The sequence below is a fragment of the Pipistrellus hanaki genome (genome assembly GCF_964339955.1).
Source record: "Pipistrellus hanaki genome assembly, chromosome: 15".
NCBI lineage: Eukaryota > Metazoa > Chordata > Mammalia > Chiroptera > Vespertilionidae > Pipistrellus > Pipistrellus hanaki.
This window is the reverse complement of record NC_140517.1, coordinates 14,350,102-14,363,095: the sequence shown is the minus strand read 5'-3', so window position 1 is coordinate 14,363,095 and position 12,994 is coordinate 14,350,102. Positions and strand designations below refer to the sequence as shown.

The window sequence follows — 12,994 nt, the reverse complement described above, 5'->3', positions numbered from 1 at the left end:
AGTGTAAAATGTTGCTTATTGATTTTCACATAAAAGATGATCCTTGCCCTAGCTGCTTTGGCTCAGTAGATAGAGTGTCGGCCTGCAGACTGAAGGGTCCCAGGTTTGATTGTGATCAAGGGCACATGCCCAGGTTGTGGGCTCGATCCCCAGTAGGAGGCATGCAAGAGGCAGCCAATTATTGGTTCTCTCTCATCATTGATGTTTCTATTTCTCCCTCTCCCATCCTCTCGGAAATTAAATGAACAAATAAATAAACACATGAATGATCCTTATGTTGGAATCACTAGTGTTTTGTTAAGCAGCCTCTTAAGTCTGCTGAGGTAACTGAGTATTTGGCCCTTTGCATCACCCAAGGTCCTTATTTTTTGATTCCCTAGGTTTGGGCTTCGGCCCAGGTGTGCTGGGTGCAAGGTTCTGTGTTGGGGCCGCAGCACCGACAGGCTTGGGGCTAAGAAGCAGCTGGACACGGGCCAGCCCTCAGCCAGAGCCCAAGGCGCGTGGCCCACGCTGCTGACTCAGTTCCACTCCCCTTCCCCACTCTGTTCCTGGGGTTTGAATTTCCATCTGTTACAGCTCATTACGGGTTAGAATTTAAATCAATTTTAAGGATGAGTGTGGAAGCCAGACTTTACCAGCCAGCACCAGCTACACCTCTACTTCCATTCTTTTTCTTTCTTTTTCTTTTTTGTTTTGTTTTACCTCTAACCGCCTTTATTGGGAATGTAGGTGAAACTGACTTCTCGCAGCTCTGCAGTGAAGAGAGAGGGCTTCTGGGTGCTTGCCTGGGCTGAAGGGCTAGCAGTAGTTGTCTATCTGTTCTGTGGAGAGAAGTAAGCTGGGATGTAATCTACACGCTGGGGCTTGGGATGCAACAGAAAAGGGAAAAGATTAAGATTTCCAATTCATGCTTTATTATTAACTGGCTCTGACAAGTCACAAACTCACCTGCAGGGTCTTTAGAGAAGAAAATGGAGAGGTGTTGAAAACCATGGGTCCCAATCTGACCTTCTACAATAGTTTAAAAGCAAGAACCCCTGGCCAGGGACACTTGGCACCCTGGGTGCCACAGATGAGGGGAGGCTCCTCTGCCCAAGGCTCTACCTGAGTCTGCCTAATAGTCTGCGCAGTGGTTTGCCAACCACTGCCCTGGATGAACCTATACATCGTTACACTCCAAGGCCACAGTTTACATTAGGAGTCACGTTTGATGGTGCACATTCTATGAGTTTGGACAAACGTGTAATGACGCGTGTCCATCATTAAGTATCATACAGAAGCTGTTTTTTTTTGTGTGTGTGTGTTGTTTTTTTTTTAAATATCAGCTGTTTAAACTACTTTTTAGTAACTAACTTTGGTTATTGTTTAGTAGGGTAGGGGGAGGTCTGGTTCACGGGCCCTGTGAGGCCTGCAAGGTCATTTGGTCAGGCCCTGCCAAGGCATTCGGGGTTAGTTAATAGTTTGACCAAATACAGCGGGCTAATTTGTAAGCTGATAATTTTGTATGGCCCTTGGATGATGTTATAAATATCCAGTGGCCCTTGGCAGAAAGAAGGTTCCCCACCTCTGGCTTAAAGCATTATAGGCAGGCCGCACTCAGCCTCCCTGCCCCTTGTCCTGTGTGAAGGCCAGGCAGCTGGGTGGCATCACGGTGCTTTTCTGGCTCCGCTACACCTTTGCTCCCCGTAACTCCCTTGCTACCTGCTTGGCTCCAGTGAAATCACCCCACAGGAAGTGAAAAACAACTTTAAGAAAATGTACAATATTCAGAGTATCCAGATATTATCACTTTAACCAACCTGTAGAAAACCTCTTTATAAAATAAATTAAAAAATGCCTTCTTAGTAGACTGTACTGGGAATTTTAATGAAACTGAATTTTGGTTTAAGTAAAATGGCCCACAGGCTAGAAGCAGGAAACTATTCTTAGTACCAGGCTCTCCAGTCTCTGTTTTCTCCAGAAAAGAAATCCTTATTCTAAGTCAAATGGGGGAGCACAGTCAAGAGAGTGTAAGCAGACCACACCCACCGCAGAGGAAACACCAGGTGTGCCCTCACCCCTGCAGTTGCCTTCCCCCAGTTCTGTCGCTGTGAGCAGTGGCTTTTCTTGGCCTTTGTTTGGCTGGGGAGGGAGGTTAGTTAAGCACTGCTGCCAACTAGTGGGTTTCTCCCTTCGCTTTCCCTCCCCCTCCACCCTGAAACGCAAGCTCTTTTACTTCTTTCTCTTACTTTACCTTCGTAGCCATTTCTCTCAATTTCCTACAGATTAGACATAGAAATTCTAGACATGTACTCAGTTTAACAAAATCCTACCACCATAAAATAGTTTAGCTGCCCTTGGAGTTTGTTATAATGCAGTTTCACTTGTATTGAGCTGGCTGGGGAGAAAAATAAAACCGTTCAGAGGAGGAATGAAATGTGGTGGCCAGGGAGGAAGCAGATGGCGATTTTTCTCCCCCTCCGTTTGGAAAATGCATCACTTATTTCTCGGCCTTTCTTTTGCACCTCAGGGTTACTTTCCTCTTTAAGGTTTTTAGATTTTTTTTTTTCTTCTTCTTACATTCCAGACAGAGATAGAAAGAATAAAAAAGGAGCTAATCATCTCTTGATGGGTTATAAATGAATCCAGAAGCTCGCTTTGGGAATGACAACCCCTATAAATGGGAAAGAGGCCTATACTTATTAGAATCCAGAGAAAGCAGCGGTGAACACACTGCTGGGGGCCGGAGGGGCCAGAGGGGTCTGCAGGATGCCAGGAGCTCACCGGGACTGCTGTGCGCATGTCTTTGTTTCAGAGTTTGGGCCTGGAGAGGGAGGTAAGGTGCTGAGGCTCTCTCCACTGCAGGAAGCGGACAGAACTCAGTAAACATCAGCGTATTGCAAAGTAGGCTGGGACCTTGATATGTTCTCGTAGGAGCTGATCCAGGTCAAGAGGGAGGGAGGGGGACTCACTGTCCTCTGAGAGGCGTGTGGGAATGATGCCCAGGGGAGGGCGCTGGTTCAATATGAAGAACCCGAGGGAATCGGGAGGAAGCGACAGTCTTGACTTGAGGAGAAATTAATGAGGGGATTCCTCAGCACTGGCCTCGGGCAAGGAAGGCCTCTGTGTTGCGGTGTGGTTTTCCCCAGGGGGACAGGGAGTCTGTGTGGCAGAAAAGATGGCTGTGCAGGGCACAGGGCGCTCTCGTGTGGCTTCCAGAACACACTGCAGGCGGAAGATGCCTGTTCTGCTGCTCTTTGTCCCTACAATTGCAACTGGTCAGGGTAAGGGACAGATCTGAGACATGGGCGCTGGGTACCAGCAAAGACACTTAGGTGAGAAGAACAAGCCTTGTCCATAGACAGGGAAACAGTGACCTCTGGCCCTGACTTGTTTTCTTTTCCCTTTCGAGTTCGCAATCCAGTGATCTCTTGGGAAATAATGCCAGGCTGCTATCATTTTGAGCCATGGGACTAAGACAGCATCACAGTAAGCAACAAAAGACGAGTGGGGGACATACCTGAGCAGAGCGGAGTCCCGACAAACTTGGTGACATCCATTCTCGGGGACGCCCCCCTCCAGTCCAAGGCGCCATACATTTTCCTGTGTGTGGGCTCCGTTTTGCACGGGTTCAGCGCTTTCGCGCATAACCTCTGGCGCTCGGATCTCAGCTTCTTCTCCTCGATCTCGGTCTTCAGCTTCTTGTTTTCCTGCTGCAGGTGGACCATCACATTGTGGAGGTGGCTGGGGAAGGAAGGAGGACAGGTGGGTGTTGGTCTGTGTCAGCTCCTCGGTTGCCCCCCAGGAAAGGACAGAGGAAGGCACCCAGAATGGAGAGACATGAATGCCTGGTTCCTTCCAGAGCGAGCCCTCTCACACGTGCTCCGTGGGAATGGAGCCTTTGTGTGTCCCTGGAAGAGGCCAGGCCTGGGGTTGGGGTGGACTCCAGACCCAATGAGTCATCTCAGCTTTGGCTCTGTTTCCTCCAGACCCAATGAGTCATCTCAGCTTTGGCTCTGTCTCCTCATCTGTTAGATGGGGATAACGGAGTGTGACAAGTGAGAGAGATCTGACTGGAAGAGCCAGAGGGCTGTTAGGAACAACTCTGACCACGTGTCCTCCGTCTCGCATGGCCATGCCTCGGAAACACTTTCACTCACTCTGTTCTGACGCCCGAGTCCACGTTCTTTCACCTCCCTTTGCTGGAAGGTGGGGAGCACGGGGATCCGGCTCTGTTTGAGAGCTCGGGGGAGTCACACATCCCCGTTTTACAATGAGAAAATGACGGGGAAGATAACTTTACATGTTTCCCACTGCTTGATCCATGGCAATTATTCACATCAACTGTTGTATTTCTCCACATCAAGGTGGAGGGGAGGGTGACAAGGCATCAGGGACCAGACTTCCCGGGCTGGAATGCTGGCTCTGCCACTTACTAGTTGTGAGGCCATGGGCAAGTTACTTAGCTGGTGAGTCCCTTTCCTCATCCGCCTAAGCTAACACAGGTAAAGCCCTTAGTGCCTCACATGTGTACGTAATACATATCAGTGGAGCTATTATTATTATTATTATTATTCGAACATGGTTTTCCTACAAAGCAATTCAAGAATGGGTTCCTTACGAAGAGAGGACCAGAACTTGGCACAATATAAGAAAAAGCCTGACTGTTCTCTGTTTCCCTCAGATTCGGACAATTTTCTTTTCGTTAAACCGTTTCAGAAAATATTTTTATCCTAGTGAGAAAATTCTATGTTTTTTAAAAAAAAATTTTTTTTTTTTTATTCTAAAGGAAATCAAATAAAAAATTCATCCTCAACTTCCCCGCTGGGCTTGTGCTTTGCCCTCTTGCTGTCAGTAAACCTGGCCAGAGTGGAAGACACCCAGTGCCTTGTAGCTCCTCACGAGGTCGCCACATCCCAATGCCACTGGGCCTGCAGGTGGGGCCGCCATGCCCCTGGCTCTATGCCACCCTCTCTGGCCCACTCCTGTCAGCACCCCCAATGCTTTCAACATTTCGTACTTTCTATCCAAGCCATAGCCTCCCCGCTCCTACCTCCTTATTCCAATGTCCTCTCTTTCCACTCAGGCACCCCTCTCTCTAGGTCGCAGCCTGGAACTGAGCCTTCTACAAACGGTTGGTTCTAGGTGTGCTGGGATACCTCCGCCCTTAGTGCAGGGTCTGGGGCAGCTGCTGACTGGTCAGAGCAACCCCATCCCAGACCCTTCCAGGTGCCAAACCAGTGCGGTCACATTCTGAGTGTTCTCTAGCAGGAGACTGGGAAGCCCTGCCCTGGAGCTTGTCTTTACCTATTACTACTCCCCCTTTGAAATCTGTTTTAGACATTCGTATCTTTACCCCATTCCTGAACTTCCAACACTCCTCTCTTGCCACTCTCTGCTGATCCAGATTTAAAAAAAAATAAAAATATTTTATTGATTTTTTACAGAAAGGAAGAGAGAGGGATAGAGAGTTAAAAACATTGATGAGAGAGAATCATCAATCAGCTGCCTCTTGCATACCCCCTACTGGGGATGTGCCCGCAACCAAGGTACATGCCCTTGACTAGAATCGAACCCGGGACCCTTCAGTCCGCAGGCCGGTGCTCTATCCACTGAGCCAAACTGGTTTTGGCTACTGATCCAGCTTTGACCATGAAAATAAAGCAAGGCCCAGAGGAGGGTAGAGCAATAGTTAGAAGGAACTAGGTCCCCAAATGACCCTGTGGGACAGAGGAACCCCACCAACCTGGACTTCTCACCTCCTAGAGCTGCTCCTTCTATGTTCTATGTTCCTCCACTTAGAGATCTTTGTTACAGCATCTTGGCCCCCCCACCCTAACTAACACAGTCTGCTTTCTGTGCTCTTTCCTTCTCCGCGTTTCTGACCTCAGAGAATCCCAGAAAGTGACAGTGGAAAGGCGCGTGGAGACTATTAACTTCCTTTTATTATTGTTGAGGGAACTGTGGCCTCAAGAGGTAGAGTGATGTGCCCAAGGTATCACAGATGTGGATAGGACTGGGGCTTTTTCCAAAGTCCCAGGCCTTTCCTGGGGTCTGACTCACGTAGCCAGTGAGAAAGCCAGCCCTGGCTCCGGGCCGATCCTTCTACTTAGGGCCCAAGCGGCAGCCCAGGTGGTGTGGGATTACTTACTCCTTTTCACCCGTCAGCTTGGCAATGTATTTGACCTGTTCACGGAGCTTGTTTCCTAGTTGCTCGTTGGCGACCCTGCAATAAAATCCGCGAGAAAAGAGTTCCCAGGCCCCTGTGAGCAGAGCATGGGCCGGCTACATGGGACACTGGGTGTTCTCAGCAAGGCTTCTGCGGGGCCCCAGTCCCCAGAGCTGAAGCCTTCCTGGCCCCTGGCAATGAAGAGGATTCTCCATACTCAACTCCTGTGCAGGTTCCCTGTGATCCCAGGCAAGTTCAGGGGGTCTAGACAGTGAAGCCGGACCCCAGGCTGGGGAGAGGAAATCTGACCCTCAGTGAAGCACTCATCAGAGCTGCTCCTCTTCTACATCAGCGGGTTCTTCTAGCTTACCCCCAAGACGTGGGTGTGGGCCGAGATGGGGTCAGCTTCCCAGAAGGACAGTGTGTGTGCGTGTGCGTGTGCGTGTGCGTGTGTGTGTGTGAGAGAGAGAGAGAGAGAGAAAGAGAGAAAGAGAGAGAGAGAGAGAAAGAGAGAGAGAGAGAGAGAGAGAGAGAGAGAGAGAGAGAGAGAGAGAGAGAGAGGGGAGAGACTATGTTGTGGCACATCTATAGGACCTCAGTTTAGCCCAGGCCGTGGGACCTGGCCTTATTTTTTTCTTACTTACTTCTGCTCTTTTGCCCATTGCTCCATGTTGGTCATGATCTGATCATTTTCTCGGTGCATCCTGCAGGGGTCTTTGAGCACAGACCGCTGGGGCAGGCAGCAGGGCTTTGTAGGAGAAGAAAATGAGATGGTAAGGGGTGGAAGCATGGGCCCCATCACCTCCCTGCTCCGAAGTCAGGCCTCTTCTCTCTTCCTGGGAGAAGAAACACTGCCTCTGCTGGCCAGAGTTGGAACTGCCACAGCAGGATGCCACCTCCAGCATGCAGGCTGCATCCACAGGAAGATGCCATCTCTGAGCAGCTACCGTTTACCAGTATAGTAGAGACAAAGTGGGCTTGTACCCTTATTTTCAGGCCAAAGGCATTATTATTCTAAAAAAAAAAATCAGTTAAGCTAATTTTTTAAATGGAAAGAAAAAATACCATGAGAAAGAAATGCTCCCCCCCCCCCCCCCCCCCAACTGCAGCCAAGGCCTTGTGGCCACCCCAAGGTATCCTACAGCTTCCTGCCATGAATTTCACTGCATGGGGCACATCCTAAGATCATAGCTGACTCCACTGCAGGGAAAATAAAAGCATCAGAATGGGTTCTGGGGGAAAACTGCCCAGTGGCACCTGACAGGGAAGGAGGTGGCATTCTTCCTCTCCTAGAATGGGGCTTTTGTTTTGCTCAATATCTCTGTCAGCAAAGCCACAGGAAGATGGTTAGGGCGACACAAACGCTATAGCAGCCAGACCCTGCTTTGCGCTGAATAGAGCGGGTGTCTTTCCTTGCTCCCAGGCACCTCCACCCCCGCCCACCAAGGGCTGTACGGTAGTCAGGTGGCTGTAGGCAGTGCTGGGAGGAAGTGGGAAGAAGTGACCAGAAGTCGAGGAGCACCTACATCCTTCTCGTCGGCGAGGAGGTTCTCCTTCAGGGTGGTCATTTCTTCCTGGAAGGACCGGAGCTGCTCTTCCTTGGCGGCCAGCATCTTGAGGTCACACTGGTGCTGCTTCTGCCACTGCAGCACTTGGTTGCTCATCTCCTCCAGCTTCTTGTCGAAGGCGTGTACCTGCTCAGGGGCGCAAAGTGAGGAGGAGACCCCGGTAAGCCCCCCTGGTCCCATGACCAGGCCGGAGGGCCCTTTCTCAGCTTTGTTAGGGGGCGTTTTATTGCCAGTGGCCAGCAGAGGGCGCTGCTGCTCCGATTGTTGCCTCCGGGCCTTAAAACTCACAGGACCAAACAAGGGGCGGGAACCCATTATGGCTCAGTGCTAAAAAGCTGTGGGTGCAAGAGGTGACCTTGGGGACCTGGAAGTGGAAGGCAGCCTGAGCCCCAGGCTGCTCCTCACCTCTATCTCACTCTCCTGATGGAAGCCTTGAAGTTTTTTTAATTCCATGTTGAGCTTTTTCATCCTCTCCTCATAAGCCATGATCTCCTCTTCCAGCTGAACTTTCCTATCTTGGGCCTGCATCAAGCTTCGGTGCAGGCTCTTGGTCTCTGAGATCGAGTGGTTGAGCTTTAGGTAAAGACAAAGGGGATGAGGTGACCCTCAGAGCCCTGTGGGCCTCTCTGCTGAGCTCTGAATGGAGAAGGGTTCCAACACTCCCCCTTCCCCCACTCCCTCACCTCTACCAAGGGCGGCAGACTCCCAATCACTTTCCTATCGTCCCACAGAAGGAGGGAAGTGACAGTAGTTGGTTTTCTGCATCCCTACATTCCCTCCTCTGTTACCTCTCTTTTTAGTCCGGTGAATGGATCAGTCAGACATGGTCAGCACAGGGATGGGGCATGGATTTACCTGATAACCCAGGTTTTGGGAAGACCTTGCCCTGGGTCGCCCATGGGCAGAAAGATCTGTCAGATTTGGCCTCCCTCCTGCTCCTCCCAGCCCCCCCCCAAAACCCGTACTCAGAAGAAGTGTGCCCTCTCTGGACAGACATCCCAGCTCGTGCCGTGCCGGGGCTGGCACGAGCCTCCGGGACGGTCAGTGGTGCAGGAAACCGGTTTCGATGCCTCTCCCGCTGCTGGGACATTTCTTTGTCCTAAGAGACCCAGGGTGTGGCCCACCTTCTCGAGAGCTTGCGTCAGGTCGTCTTGGCAGGCAGCTGACTTCCGGGATAGTTCCTCATAGACTTCTTTACTGACCATGGCTTGCTTAGACTGCTGCTCTTTCTGCTTCGCTTTCTCCAGCTGGGCCTGCAGACTCTCTATGGTCTCCTTCTGAGAGGCTACCTTTAGGGAGGGGGAATATCACTGTCAGGGGTCATGGCGACGGAGGCATTCTCTGTGTCCACTGGAGACAGGACGGGCGAACGCTGGGCTCTCCTCTCTCCGCACCAGCCCGTAGAGCAGTGTGTGAGAATGCCCCCATCTCCACCACCTTGTTGTAAAAGGAAGAGCTGCCATTCCAGGCTCGTCTGCACTCCTCTCCCCACTCTTTCTCTTCTAGCTAGCATGTGTCCCCCCCCCCCAGTACAAGGACTCCTGGAGGTTCTGGGCCATGATGTGTCAAGCACATGAAAATCCCTTTCCCAGACTTTGCAGCCTTTGATAAAGATCCAGTTCTAGGATGGGAGACACGATATAGTATCTGTTGTGTGCATTATGCCTCACTTTGTTCCTGACGTAATTCATTAGACTTACTGCCCCATGAAAATAGGGCTGCGCCTGCTTTCTTCATCGCTGTATCCCATCACTGACAGCTCAGGGCGTGGCACATAATAGGTGCTCAGTAAATATTAATCTTTTTTGACTGAGTGAAATATTGCATGGGGCAATGTTTGACATTAGAGATGCACTGAATACATAGTTCTGGCAGACGTATATTTAAAAACGAGAGTCTGTGTCTTACACGTAAGTCTTGAGTATTTGTGCTCATTAGAAGGGATTGAGACAGGAGTTAGAGGGTCTATGTTGAGACCCTGGCTCTGTCATTTACTTCATCTCTCTGAGTCTCAGTGTCTTCTGCAAATCGGGATTCTTTCAACTTTCTTGATGATCAAATGGGATGTAAAAAGTGCTTTGTAAGGTTATATATACTACATAGCAGTGAGCTATGATCATGAAGATGCTTAAGTTATTAGCCATTTTATTCTGCACTTTTAATTACAGGATCGACATCTAAGTCTGGAAGCAGGAGGGAGACCTCAGAAATTCGTGTGCCTGACTCCTGTGTTTTGGTATTCCCGCACACTGCATTCTCCATGTGGCCACACACACACACAGAGAAACACTCTTTTGGGTTTTCTTCAGTAACTGCTCAGGGCTCGAAGTTTACTGTTTTTTCAAGTGGAATTCTGAGAATCTCTGACCTTAGGAACTAGTGAATGGGAGAAGCGTTAGATTGTATTTTTGCCCCTCTATTTATATATCTGGGAGGGGGTGGTGAAGTTAATCCTAAAGGTGGAATAATTTGGTCTTCTGCAAATAAGAGTACAGTTTTGGTAGACTTTGGAAAGCCATGGGGTCGCCTGGGTCTGCACAGTAAACCAGGGGAGTTGCTGGAGAAATTACAGTTCACCATAGGATGCTCTGGGCCCAGCAGGTAGTCGAATTTCTCTGGTGGAGGAGAGCTAGGAGCCCATTTCAGGCCAACGGACACTGGGTCAGAGTTTCTTACTCCCTTGGGGTTTCTGTCTACTCACCTCATTGGTCAGTTCTTGGATGGTTTTCTGGGAGGCGTCCTGTTTGCTGAGAGCGGACTCCAGTTGTGTAGAAAATCTACGACCCTGTGCTTTGTTATTTTCATTTTCCTCCTCCAACTTCCGTAAAGCCTCCTTTGACTGTTCCCCAATTCAAGAACAAGCCCAGAAAAGAGGTGTTACCCTCAGACTCCTATGGAACCCCACTCCTCCTTTCCTTCCCTACAGCTCCATTCTTCACTCTGTGGTATCTCAGGCCTTCCTCTTCCCTTCACCTGCCTTTCCCACCCTCCCTCCCTCCCCCCTGAGGTCTGAGTACCCACAGCCTCCGTTTTGTTTCTAGTCTTCCAAGATTCCCCTTCTTACCGTCTTTTCTTTTTTTTTTAATTCCTGTCGGAGTGTCTCAATCTCCACCTCCACCGCCGTTTCCCGTTCTTTACTTCTTTTCAATTGTTCCCGTTTCTCCTCTAGTAACCTTGTTACCTCCTTCAGCTCCTCTTCTAGAGTGGTTTTGGCGCTGGTTAGCTCTCTGTGCTGAGAAAATGAAAACTGAACTGAAGGACAGTTTTAGACTGCATATTTTTGGAAAAGCACATAAACAAACTCAGACAATTGTACACAGGGAATGGCTGAAATAAATATGAGGACAACGTCTTGGTTATTTATCCTGTAAAAGTTTCCTCTGATGTTCAACAACATTTTACATTTTTTCCCCAAGTAGATATAACAACCTATTTTATTTATAGAACCAGCTCCCACTGTATCAACCTTCTCTCCCGATTACCAACTCTTTCCACATAAAACCTCTGCGAATAAAGTTTTAAAGAAATCCGAGAAAAGCACAAAAAGAATAATTCAGAGATCAAAGGTTTTAACTTAACTGACAAGGATAGCTTTTGAATCCTAGAAAAACAACAACACATTGTCCTTTGAGTATTTATCCTCACCCGAGGATATTTTCCCATTGCTTTTAGATAGAGTGGAAGGGAGGGAGGGAGGGAGAGGGGAGAGAGAGAGAAAGAGAGAGAAAGAGTTGAGAGAGACAGAGATGTATAAGAGACACATCAATTGGTTGCCTCCTGTATACAATTAACCAGGGCCAGGAACGAACCTGCAACCCAGGTAGGCGCCCTTGACCAGAAATTGAACCTGAGACCCTTTGGTGTGCAGGCTGGTGCTCTAACCCCTGATTAACACCAGCGAGGGCTGTCCTTTGACCATTTTTAAGCCTAGCACTTGAAAATACTTATTATTGGTCATGGGAACTGGAGCTGACTAGCCGGCTTAGCATTCTAACACAAATTCCAGACAATTCGTTTGCCATGGATTGGTGGTGGCATCTTCCCAAATAAAGACCCATCTATTTAACGTTAAACAGAGCAAATGCCTGAGCTGGCAGCCTACTTGTTTTTCATACCTGGTACTGTAGGGTTTTGATACGATCTATATGTTCATTTAGTTTCATTTCCTGCTCAGTCACTGTCTTCTGAAACTGCCTCTTTTCCTTCTCTGAAATTTCAAACTTCCTCACGGCCTCGGAGAGTTCGAATGTCAGCTCCTCTATCCGTTTCCTAAAGCAAAGTGGCAGGAAGTAGGAGGACGGGCTGTGGTCTGTGTGGGTGGACTGTGAGCTGGCTATCCCACTCCCGGGCAGTGGCCCGCTGGGTCCTGGCTGGCTCACTAGGGACAGAGCCTGTCTCCGGAGGTAAACCTGTGGTACCTGCTGGGTCCAAGTTCCTCCCCAGCTGCCTGGGAATTCTTCTGCAGCTTCTGGATCTCTCGCTGCAGCTCCTGGATGGTGTCGGCCTTCTGCTTCTCCATGAGAACGCAGTTCTGCAGTTTCCTCTGGCAATCCTCCAGGTTCGTCTTTGCCAGAGCGGCCTCCTCTTTGTACTGGGCTGCTTGCTGAGCTGCAAGGACAGGAGACAAGCCAGGGGCATGTCCTCGTGAGAGGGAAGGATGTGTGAAGATCACACTCTCAAATCAGACCAGTGAAACAGTCCATTCCTTCATGACCTACTTCAATTTCCCATCTGTCCTCATCTCTCTCCATTTCTTTATCACTCTTAAGGAGCGCTGTTACATCATCTGTCTTCAACTACCCTTCAGCTGTGGTCTCCTTCTTCACCAAAATGAAACAAATTGATAGGGATGGCTCAGTGCATCTTATGCAACTCATCCTGCCCTTGGGCACACGCCCTGACCCTCTAAGAGCTTAGAGTCTAGTGAGGAACCATAGCTGCCCCTCTCGATAAGAGCACGCTGCAACGTTACACTTGCCATGGTGTTAAGCCAGGAAGCACGTCAATGTGAGGACCGTTGGAGGTGGACTTACAGAGGAACAGGGGCAGGGTTCCACCTTAGAAGAAGGAAATCCCAGGTGAGAGGAATGTTAGCGTACATGCTTGGTGAAGGGAAGGGGAAGGCCTGAGGGAAGAGGATGGGCAGAGACTGGTGTGATTGGGAAGGAAACTGGGTAGGAGTTCTGGGAGACAGAGCTGAGGAAATGCATGAACTAGAGGGGGATTTGGAGGACTTTGAGAGAAAGTTTAGACTTGATATTTGTGTTCTTGGGCAGGA

The 12,994-nt window shown here is 49.5% G+C and overlaps 1 protein-coding gene across 1 annotated transcript in view; it reads right to left on the bottom strand.

Moving 5' to 3' along the window:
• Positions 1-3,406: 3,406 nt before the first annotated feature.
• Positions 3,407-12,994, bottom strand: part of PMFBP1 (polyamine modulated factor 1 binding protein 1) — a gene marked incomplete at its 5' end in the record, with an annotated part of 37,842 nt that continues 28,254 nt past the window's right edge. Inside the window, 10 exons of the mRNA XM_084906859.1 lie at positions 3,407-3,723; positions 6,131-6,205; positions 6,793-6,896; positions 7,675-7,842; positions 8,122-8,289; positions 8,841-9,005; positions 10,418-10,555; positions 10,781-10,948; positions 11,832-11,985; positions 12,135-12,324. Coding sequence (XP_084762985.1) covers positions 3,453-3,723; positions 6,131-6,205; positions 6,793-6,896; positions 7,675-7,842; positions 8,122-8,289; positions 8,841-9,005; positions 10,418-10,555; positions 10,781-10,948; positions 11,832-11,985; positions 12,135-12,324 — 1,601 coding nt within the window. The 3' untranslated portion in view covers positions 3,407-3,452. The remainder of the gene's footprint in view (positions 3,724-6,130; positions 6,206-6,792; positions 6,897-7,674; positions 7,843-8,121; positions 8,290-8,840; positions 9,006-10,417; positions 10,556-10,780; positions 10,949-11,831; positions 11,986-12,134; positions 12,325-12,994) is intronic.